This window comes from Suncus etruscus, chromosome 1 (assembly GCF_024139225.1).
Source record: "Suncus etruscus isolate mSunEtr1 chromosome 1, mSunEtr1.pri.cur, whole genome shotgun sequence".
NCBI classification, from domain to species: domain Eukaryota; kingdom Metazoa; phylum Chordata; class Mammalia; order Eulipotyphla; family Soricidae; genus Suncus; species Suncus etruscus.
In genome coordinates, this window is record NC_064848.1 from 205,072,525 (window position 1) to 205,083,826 (window position 11,302).

Consider the following 11,302-nt stretch of genomic DNA (forward strand, 5'->3'; position numbering starts at 1 on the left):
CCAAAAACCAAAAAAAAAAAAATCTCTACCACAAAGCTGACTGATTGGAAAAACTTTTCTTCTTTTTCTTTTTCTTTACCTCTTCCTAAGCTACTGTCCAAACCACCACTGACCCCCTTGGAGATAAGAAGCCTGTAGGAGGTTTTCCTCCTTCCCAAAGACCGATCCCCAGGACCCTCTTCCCCCATCTGTCCTCAAACATTTTCATAGAGATAAGCAGAGAGGGATGGGAGGGCCACCACATGGACACTGAGTGCACTAGTAGGCAGGGATCACGGTTGCAACCTTCTCTGGAACCAAGTCACAGAGCCACAGGGATGCTTGTTTCCCCATGTTCACACACACACCCATCCCTCTTTCTCCACTTGCCCTGATTTGCACAATGAATCAATCTTGACAATCACCAGCTCAGCCCCAACAATGGCATGGTCTGGGAAAACAAATCCACTGAACAACTGAAAACAGAACTCCTTGAAAGGACCTTTTTAGGACTCATGTGGTCAAGTGTCAAGTGAGGAGAATCATCACCTTTGTCCCTTATCATCACCCTGCCTAAAAGCCCCGATAGTAAATGCTCCGACCCAAGGGCCCGATGGAAACCCACACACTTAAAATCATCAGCATAGAGAAGTATCGCCTAGAAGTTGCCAAGTCTTTAATATTCACGAGAATTTCCCACAAATTCGTGAACAAACAAGACATCAGACTTGGGGGTACTTTTGTTAGATTCCCCACAAGACTCAAACCCTACTCAAACATTATGAAGAGAACAGTGGGAAACAAGAAACAGCAGTGTCGAAATGTGTCAGGAAGAAACCTGGGCCAGCTGGCAGGAAACTGGCCTATGAGAAAGGGAAGTTTATTAATCATGCACCGACAAAGAAACAAAATCGTGTGTGTAAACCAAACACCTAAAGTTAAATGCTTTAGTCCCTTAGTCCCAAGGCAGGGGACCCAGGGACCCTCAAACGAAGACTAACCGTGGCCCAATTCGGTCTGGGCGTAGGTGCCAACTACAGCGAGTTCCTCGGCCGGAGGCAGCCATTTCTCCTGCTGAGCTGTGGTGCCCAGATTCTCCAGGGTAGGAATAAACATGGAGAAATTGAGGCCCACAGGTTCCGCAAAATTGCTCAAACATAGTCTACAGGAAAGAAGAGAAAGAAATCTCAGCCTTACTCTGCAGAGTACATCCTGCCACCCACCCCACCACTCAGTGTGGAGTGCAGGATGGAGGAGTGGAACACCAGAACCAGAGTCCTCAGAAATGGACCCGAGCTGCTGGAACCCCGAAAGGCCTGGGGCGGACACTACGGTATCTCATTCTCCTTTAGCCATTTCAAATCCCTATTTTTCTTCAATCTATACAAGATTCAGGAAGCAAATCCCACCTATTATTTGATGTCTTCAAACCCCCTTTTTTGTTGATGATATTTTTTGCTGAAATTGTTTAAAAAAATTTCCCCCAAAAGCTGTTATGATTATTTGTGTTGCCAGGCCTCACAGCGAGAGAGGTATGTGTTCTGTCACTGAGTCACAGCACAGTCAGGATTGAATGAATTTTTTGGACTGTGTTTGCTTCAATTGCAAGTTTTACGTCTTTTCTTTAGAAATCAAATTTGCCTTAAATGTAGCTGACCAAGATTCAATTCTCAGCATCCTATATGGTCCCCTGAGCCTGTCAGGAGTAACCCAAGTGCCATAGTGTGTGGCTCTCCCACACACCCCCCCAAAAATCAATAAAGGGGGGGGCCAGAGCGGTTCATCTGCCTTGCACGTACTAGCCTAGGACAGGCCGCAGTTTGATCCCCTGGCGTCCCATATGGTCCCCCAAGCCAGGAGCCATTTCTGAACGCACAGCCGGGAGTAACCCCTGAGCGTCACCGGGTATGGCCAAAAAACCAAAAAATAAAGGGAACAGAGAGGTAGTCTAATGGGTAAGGCACATGGCCAACCTGGGATTAATCCCCAGCATCCCATATGGTTCCCTGAGTACTACCAAAAGTAAATCCTGAGTACAGAAGCAGAAGTAACCCCTGAGCATTGCCAAGTGTGGTCCCAAAACAAAATTAAAAAAAAAAAAATCAATGGTTTGAAACCTCACATCTTTATTTATTTATTTTTTTTTTGGCCACACCCGATGATGCTCAGGGGTTACTCCTGGCTATGCGCGGGAACATATGGGACACCAGGGGATCGAACCGAGGTCCGTCCTAGGCTAGCGCTGGCAAGGCAGACATCTTACCTCTGGCGCCACATGCCAGCCCCAGAAACCTCACATCTTACTGGAAGAAATTGTTAATAAAAACTCATTAAAGGGCCCGGAGAGATAGCACAGCGGTGTTTGCCCTGCAATCAGCCGATCCAGGACCTAAGGTCGTTGGTTCGAATCCCGGTGTCCCATATGGTCCCCCGTGCCTGCCAGGAGCTATTTCTGAGTAGACAGCCAGGAGTAACCACTGAGCACCTCTGGGTGTGGCCCAAAAACCAAAAAAAAAAAAAAACAAACTCATTAAAAATAGAGGCTGGAGAGATAGCATGAAGGTAGAGTGTTTGCCGTGCATGCAGAAGAACGGTGGTTTGAATCCCGGCATCCCATATGGTTCCCTGAGCCTGCCAGGAGCAATTTCTGAGCGTAGAGCCAGTAGTAGCCCCTGAACATCGCGGGATGTGCGACCCCCCCAAAAAAAAAAAAAAAAAAAACCTCTTAAAAATACTCTTGGGGCCGGAGCAGTGGTACAAGTGGTAAGGCATCTGCCTTGCATGCACTAGCCTAGGGCGAACGGCAGTTTGATCCCCCAGCGTCCCATATGGTCCCCCAGCCAGGAGCAATTTCTGAGGGTATAGCCAGGAGTAACCCCTGAGTGTCACGGGTGTGACCAAAAAACCAAAAACCTCTTGGGTCAGAGAATAGCACAGTGGTAGGGTGTTTGCCTTGCATGCAGCCAACACAGGATAAACCCCGATTCAATTCTGGGCATCCTATATTAGCCACCGAGCCTGCCAGGAGAGATTTCTGAGTGCACAGCCAAGAGTAACCTCTGAGCATTACAGGGTATGATCCAAAAAGCAGGGAAAAAAAATAAAGAGAACAATAATGAAGACAACATATCTTATTGTCCTCCTGACTACACAAATCAGTCCATCTTCCTTTCTTACACAAATCATAATCCATTTAGAATCAATCTCTCTCTGTAACTCACTGAGGTATTAGTAATACACTGAAAGATCTGCCTTGTCAGAGATGTCCACTCTCTTTTTTCAGTTTGCAGCCAGGGAATGAACCCAGTGTCTTACACACACAAAGCAAGTGCTCTACGCTAAGCTACATTCTTTGTGTTTCTTTTATTTTTGTACCACATCCAGTTATGCTCAGAGATTACATCTATCTCTGCATACAAGCTGGGGAACCAACTACATGTAGTGCTGGGGATCAAGCCTAGGTTGGCCTCGTGCAAGGCAAGTGCAGTCCCCACTATCTTCTCTGGCCCCAGCTCCTCTCTTGACCCTGGGGTCATGATTCCAGATTCCACCAAGGTGACTGACTATGCTCAACCCACAGACGCTGTTCTAGGAACCAAGGTAAACTTTTCCTCGCTGCTGATTCAGGCATAAATTGAGAGGACAAGATTTGGAGCCAGAGAGAGTACAGTAAGGTGCTGTCTTGTGTGAGCTGAGCCCAGTTGAAAACCTGAGCATCAACAGGAGTGACTCTAAGTCCTCAGCTCTGAAAGTGGCCCCAAAACCAGAAAAGAAAAGGAAAAAAAAAAGTGGGGGGGGGCTAGAGAGATAGCATAGTAGTAGAGCATTTGCCTTGCATGTAGCCAACCCGGGTTCAATTCCCATATGGTTCCCTGAGCCTGCCAGGAACGATTTCTAAGAGCAGAGCCAGGAGTAGCCCTGAGCACAGCTGGGTGTGGACCTCCACCAAATAAAAACAAAAAAAGAAATGGGAAGGAAAGGAAAAAAACAAGAAGGGGAGGAAAGGGGACAGGAGAATAGAAGAGGGGAGAGGGAGAGGCTGGGACAGACAAACATCCATAGAACAGTCAATATAGAAAAAACTTTAGGGGCCGGGCGGTGGCGCTAAAGGTAAGGTGCCTGCCTTGCCTGCACTAGCCTTGGACGGACCGCGGTTCCATCCCCCGGTGTCCCATATGGTCCCCCAAGCCAGGAGCAACTTCTGAGCACATAGCCAGGAGTAACCCCTGAGCGTTACCGGGTGTGGCCCAAAAACCAAAAAAAAAAAAAAAAAAAAAAAAAGAAAAAAAAAAAAAGAAAAGAAAAAACTTTATAACCTCAATATTCTGTATCAAACGTGAATTTAAACTAGATAAAAGGAAAGGGAAGAAAGGACGGGAGCAGGAGGAGTGAGTTAATTAAGCACCCAGACAACTTCCCTGGGCTTCCTACTCCTGACAAGGCCTGCCTGCCTATCTGAAAGGGGGATGCTTCATTGGATGAATGTGAGGACCCTCTTCTCAAACACCAGGCAGCCCCATCCATTTAAATGGAAGAAAGGACTACAGGAGAATTTCTGAACCACAGAAGGAGGGATTTGGTGTGGGGTACACCCAGCAGCATACAGGGGTTACTCCTGGCTCTGCGCTCAGGCTTGGGGGACCCTAAGGGATGCCAGGGATTAAACCCAAGTTGGCTGCATGCAAGGCAAACACAATCCCTACTGTACTATGGCTCTGGCCCAGAAGCAGAGACTTAAATGCTAATACAGGGGCCCGGAGAGATAGCACAGTGGCGTTTGCCTTGCAAGCAGCCAATCCAGGACCAAAGGTGGTTGGTTCAAATCCCGGTGTCCCATAGGGTCCCCCGTGCCTGCCAGGAGCTATTTCTGAGCAGACAGCCAGGAGTAACCCCTGAGCACCGCCGGGTGTGGCCCAAAAACCAAAAACCAAAAAAAAAAAAAAAAAATTCTGATTAGGGGCCGGAGAGATAGCATGGAGGAAAGGCGTTTGCCTTTCATGCAGAATGTCATTGGTTTGAATCCTGGCATCCCATATGGTCCCCCGTGCCTGCCAGGAGCTATTTCTGAGCAGACAGCCAGGAGTAACCCCTGAGCACCACGGGTGTGGCCCAAAAATCAAAATAAATAAATAAATAAATAAATGCTAATACAGGAAGGTGAAGAGCACAGTAAAGCTATTTTTGGTTTGTAAAAAGATGCTATTGACATAAAAAAAAGTTAATTCTAGAAAAAAAAGAAAAACTTGGCACAAATAAAAACTATCAAATACTTCTAGCCTTAAATTCATATTTTAGAGTCATTTGGAAGTTAATATAAGCAAAAAACCTAGGGGTCAGAGAGACAGTTCAGAGATTAAGGGACTTCCTTTACATTTGGCCAACCAACCCCAGTTTGATCCCCAGCATCATATATTGTTTCCCAAGCCTGTCAAAAGTGATTCCCTGAGCAGAGCCAGGAGTAAACACTGAGCATTGCCAGGTGTAGCCCCAAAACAGAAAAAGAACAAGCTTTTAAAAAGCAGGAGGTTGGGCCCGGAGAGATAGCACAGCGGCGTTTGCCTTGCAAGCAGCCGATCCAGGACCAAAGGTGATTATTGGTTTGAATCCTGGTGTCCCACATGGTCCCCTGTGCCTGCCAGGAGCTATTTCTGAGCAGACAGCCAGGAGTAACACCTGAGCACCGCCGGGTGTGACCCAAAAACCAAAAAAAAACAAAAAAAAAAAAAACAAAAACAAAAACAAAAAAGCAGGAGGCAACTATAGAACAGAGTGTAAGGAACTTGCTTTGTATGTGTATGTAGCTATTCTGGGTTTGATCCCCAGCAGCCATATGGTCCCCTGAACCTGCTAGAAGGAATAAGCCTTGGGCACCACAGGAGATGGCCCAAAAATAAACAAGGGTTTAATCAGCAAACGTCCAAATACTAGTGTACTTTATCAGAAGAGACTGATAGGAGACTGGTCAATGCCAGGGGTCCTCAAACTTTTTAAACGGGGCCAGTTCACTGTCCTTCAGACTGTTGAAGGGCCAGATTATAGTAAAAACAAAAATTATGAACAAATTTCTATGCACACTGCATATATCTTATTTAGAAGTGAAGAAACAAAATGGGAATAAATACAATATGTAGCCCGCAGGCCGTAGTTTGAGGACCATTGCGTCTACACATTACCAGAGAGGGAATGCCACTTCCATTAGTTCTGCCTTCCTGTTTGCACACTTCCAGCCCAAGAACTAGAGCACCTAAGAAATCCAAGGCCTTTCACAACAGATGGTGCGTCAGAGGGCACTGGAAGCACTTTTGCATAGTGACAAAACACAGGCATGAGTTACAGGGTGTGACACAGCTGATGGCACTGTGTCGACTGACTTCCAATCCCCTTGTCTAGAGTCAAGTTTCTGCCACACTGCCCGTCAGAATTGTGTTCAAGACTAGACTTTGTATTTCCCAGGGAGCAAGGTGTCTACCGTGAAAATATAATACTATGCTAAGTGGTGCAGTCGGCTGACCTTTAACCTACACAAAGGGTTCTGTTCTGCTTCACTGTGACTTTACCCACAGAGGAAAGGGTGGTCGGGAAGATTCTAGAATCTCTCCAGCTCAAACACAATGCAGCAGCCATTTATTTACTAGCTCAGCTTTATGGGCCATGGAGACCCCTGTAGTGACGGGAATATAACCATGAGCCTCACAAGTACTAAGCAAGCATTCCTTTTCATTTTAGGGTCCCACCTGGTAGTGCTCATAGGTTACTCCTGACAAGACTCTGGGGACCATATGGGGTGCCAGGGATTGAAACTAGATCGGCCATGTGCAAGGCAAGCGTCCTACCCACTGAACTATCTCCCCAGTCACTTCAAACCATTTTAAAAAACAAAATCATACTAATTCTAATTTTTGGGGGGGAGGGGACCATACCCTGTGGTGCTCAGGGCTAACTTCTGGCTCTGCATTCAGGGATCTAACCTGGGAGGGCTCAGGGGAACCTAGGTGATGTTGGGAAACTGGGTCAGTCATTTTCAAGGCCAAGTACCTTACCTTGCCACCCCACAAGTTTTTTTGGTTTTGTTTTTTTTTGGGACACACCTAAGAGTGCTCAGGGCTTACTCCTGGCTCTGCATTCAGAGACTCAGGGATCATTTCTGGCAGGCTCAGGGTGCTGGGGATTGAACCTGAATTGGCAAAGTGCAGGGCAAGTGCCCTACCTGCTATACTATTCCCATGAGTTATACTTTTCTTTTTTTTTGAGGGAGGGCACACCCAGCAGCAACTGGCTTCCTCCTGGCTCTGTGCTCAGAAATCACTCCTGACAGGCTCAGGGGGCCCTATGTGATGCCAATGATCAAACCCGGGTCAGCTGCATACAAGGCAAATGCCCTTCCCACTGTGCTATCACTCTGGCCCAAGTTTTACCTTAGTGGTACTCTGATCTGGCTTCCAAAGACATTGTTAATTTTGTAACTAAGATAGAAAGGAGTTCTTTGGAGGACTTCAGGGCCCCAAGTGAACTGAATTCTTGGCATTTACCAGGTCAGCCCAAAACTCAATGTAACAATTAAACGACTAAATTTAAAAGCTGCAACCTTAAAAAAAAAAACAAAAAAAAACACAAACAAACAAAAAAACTAAAAAAAGGGTCCGGAGAGATAGCACAGAGGTAAGATGTTTGCCTTGCATGCAGAAGGATGGAGGTTTGAATCCCGGCATTCCATATGGTCCCCCGAGGCTACCAGGAGCGATTTCTGAGCACAAAGCCAGGAGTAATCCCTGAGCACAGCCGGGTGTGACCCAAAAACCAAAATAAAAATAAAAATAAAATTAAAATAAAAAAATAAAAGCTGCAACCTTTTTCCTTGATTTTGGAATACACACTTCATTACTGATTATATATTGGAGTCCTTCTAAAAAATTTTAAAAGTACAAAAAAAAAGAAGTGGCCAGAGAACTAAGACAGCGAGTAGGGCACATGCCTCGAAGGGGGCTGACTGGAATCAATACCCAGCATTCCATTTTGTCTCCTCGAGACTGCCAGGAGTAACTCCTGAGCATTGCCTATTGTGGCCCCACCAAAGACAGGTGAAATGGGGAAACACACTGGAACCAATGAGATGTGGAAGATGTACTCTTGTGGGCAGGGCACCATCTCTAGTGCACAAGCTTTGCAAGCACAAGGCCTGGATTAGATCCCAGCACAGCTGGGAAAGAAATAAGAGAAAAAGAAATTAAAAAAAAAAATGCTTTGTTAAGGGCTGAAGAGATAGCATAGCGGTAAGGTGTTTGCCTTGCAATCGGCTGACCCGGGACAGACCCGGGTTCGATTCCCAGCATCCTATGTGGTCTCCCAGCCAGCCAGGAGCGATTTCTGAGCAAAGAGCCAGGAGTAACCCATGAATGCTGCTGGGTGTGGCCCAATAACAAAAAAAAATTGCTTTGTTAGAGGAAGGGTTCACTGAGTGCAAATGAGCAATACAGTGTACATAGATAAAAGCCAGAAATTCATTAAATAAATATAAAGGGCTAAAAAGACAACAAAGCAAAGAGTGTGTTTGCCTAGCAAGCAGCCAAACCAGGTTCAACCCTTGGCATCTCAAACTGTCTCCTGAATCATACCAGGAGTGATTCCAGAATGCAGAACCAGGAGTAAGCTCTGAGTATCACTGGGTATGGCTCCAAAATGAAACCAAAACCAGAAAATAAACAAAAATAAAATTGCACCCCAGGGGGGGCCAAACAAACAGTACAGCATAGAGTTTGCCTTGTACACAGCCAACCTGGGTTTGATCCTCAGCAACCCATTAGGTCCCCTGTGTGCCTCCAAGAGTAATCCCTGAGCACTGCCAGGTCTGGCCCAATAAAACAAAAAAGAAAAAAAACATAGGTCAGAAGATAAAGCTGACTTGGGTTGATCCCTGGCACCACATGTGATTGATTCCCTGAGCCCTGATTGCAGGACTGACCTCTGAGCACTGCCAGGTGTGGCCCCCAAACTAAAAAACAAACAGAGCCAGAGTGATAGCACAGCAGTTTGCCTTGCATCTGGATGACCAGGATGGATCAGAGTTCAATCCCATCATTCCATATGGTCCCCCAAGCCTGCAAGGAGTGATTTTGAGCGCAGAACCAGGAGTAACCCAAGAGCCGCCAGGTATGGCCCAAGAAGTTAAAAAAAAAAAAAAGTTAAAAAAAAAAAAAGTAAACTGATAAGCAAAAAGGAAAGAAAAGAAAGACTGTAGAAATGGTTTGGTGGGGGCCCAGAGAGATAGCACAGTGGCGTTTGCCTCGCAAGCAGCCGATCCAGGACCAAAGGTGGTTGGTTCCAATCCCGGTGTCCCATATGGTCCCCTGTGCCTGCCAGGAGTTATTTCTGAGCAGACAGTCAGGAGTAACCCCTGAGCACCGCCGGGTGTGGCCCAAAAAAAAAAAAAAAAAAAAAAAGAAAGAAAAAAAAAGAAATGGTTTGGTGGTTGGGGCAGGAGAGAGCATGGAGGTAAGGCGTTTGCCTTTCATGCAGAAGGACGGTGGTTCAAATCCCGGCATCCCATAGGGTCCCCTGTACCTGCCAGGGGTGATTTTTGAGCATAGAGCCAGAAGTAGCCCCTGTGTGCTGCCAGGAGTGGCCCAAAAACCAAAAAAAAAGAAAAAGAAAAAGAAATGGTTTGGTGGTTAAGGCAGTATTTGCTTTGCATCCAGCCAATCCAACTTTGATCCCTGACATCTCTATATAGTTCCCTGAGCCCACCACTCGAGAATGATCCCTGAGAGCAGAGCCAGGAATAACTCCTGAACATGATTGGGTCTGTCCTCAAGCCCATATAAATACATTCAACATCCAGAACCAGAAAGATAGCACAGCTGAGAAGGTACTTGCCTTGCAAGCAGCCAATTCCTGGCACCTTACATAGTACTCAAGCTTTGCCAGGAGTGAACCCTGTGCAGACCTAGAAGTGAGCCCTGAACATCTCGAAGATTATGGCCCAAAGCGAAAAATCAACACAATTTCCACATCCATACTGGATAGTGACTGGATAAAATCAAAACTGTTTGATCTTGCAACTTAAAAATAAATAAAAAAAGAGACCAGAGCCATAGCACAGCTGGTAGGGCATTAGCCTCGAGGCCCACTTGGGCTCGATCCTGGCACTCCATATGGTTCCCAAACCTGCCAGAAAATGATTTCTGAGTGCAGAGCCAGGAGTAACCCCCTGAGAGCTCCTGGGTGTGGCCCAAAATAAAAAAATCAAGCATGGGCCCGGAGATAGCACAGCAGCGTTTGCCTTGCAAGCAGCCGATCCAGGACCAAAGGTGGTTGGTTCGAATCCCGGTGTCCCATATGGTCCCCCGGGCCTGCCAGGAGCTATTTCTGAGCAGACAGCCAGGAGTAACCCCTGAGCACCGCCAGGTGTGGCCCAAAAACCAAATAAAAAAAAAAAATCAAGCAAACAAAAAATGTCCTTCCGATCGGGATTTGAAATTCAGCAGGCTCCAAGTTAGACAAAGAAAGCAAAGTCATTCGGCACCGGAATTATTCGAGATGAAAACACGCGGGCGCTGCCAGAATGTGGTGGATTCTTGAGCAAGAATCTGGCAGCGGGCAGAACCCTCAGCTTGGCATTCATTCTACAGATGTGGGCCCTGGTCTTCCAGCACAAAGGTCAACGTTATTTTCCGAGGGGGTGGGGTGGGCCATGACACATGCCCCAGAGAGAGAGCTGGCCAGGTCCACCCTATCAGGTCCAGGCCACAGGGGGAAGTGTCCTCCATCCACCTCTGGCCTCTGGCACCAGCTGCTTCTCGCCTGCAGGGGTAGCACCGACCTACCTCTTAAACCACATGAGCTCTTCGGGGTCCCCGATGCCGAATTCCTTAATCTTCTTCACCATGTAGGCGCTCTTCTTCAGGGCCACCTCGTAGCGTTGGCTGCGGGAGAGGAAGTTCAAGTTCTCGTGGTGGAATTCGGGGTCGCTGAGAATCATGTTCTCTGCACGGGAGGGAGGAGAGAAGAGAAGAGAAGAGAAGACACTCAGGGTGGCACGGACGGGGGGTGGCTCAGACTCGTCTTGGGGTTCCCCCCACAAGCCGGAGCCGATCGCCCCTGAAGCCTCTCCCGCAGCCGATCCGCACCCGCTGGGCTCTTGGCTTGGGGACCCCCCCTGAGCCCGACGACCCCCGGCGGCCTCACCGATCTCGCGGCGGCGCCGGGTGTTGCTGATGCCGTTGTCCAGCATATGCGTGAGCAGCTCCGGGTTGAAGCTGGCGGCGTCCCGCTCGCGGCGCAGGTCGGGGTTCATGGTGACAGCTGCGACGGCGACGGCAGCGGCAGG

General features: G+C 47.5%; 1 protein-coding gene across 2 annotated transcripts in view; it reads right to left on the reverse strand.

Moving 5' to 3' along the window:
• Positions 1-11,295, reverse strand: part of ACOX1 (acyl-CoA oxidase 1) — a 29,676-nt gene extending 18,381 nt beyond the window's left edge. Inside the window, exons 1-3 of one of the 2 annotated variants that reach the window (XM_049770773.1) lie at positions 11,161-11,295; positions 10,800-10,959; positions 981-1,141 (exon numbers count right to left, since the gene is read on the reverse strand). In XM_049770773.1, coding sequence (XP_049626730.1) covers positions 981-1,141; positions 10,800-10,959; positions 11,161-11,269 — 430 coding nt within the window. In that variant the 5' untranslated portion in view covers positions 11,270-11,295. The remainder of the gene's footprint in view (positions 1-980; positions 1,142-10,799; positions 10,960-11,160) is intronic. The other variant, XM_049770778.1, reaches the window with a different exon arrangement.
• Between the last annotated feature and the right edge of the window lie 7 nt (positions 11,296-11,302).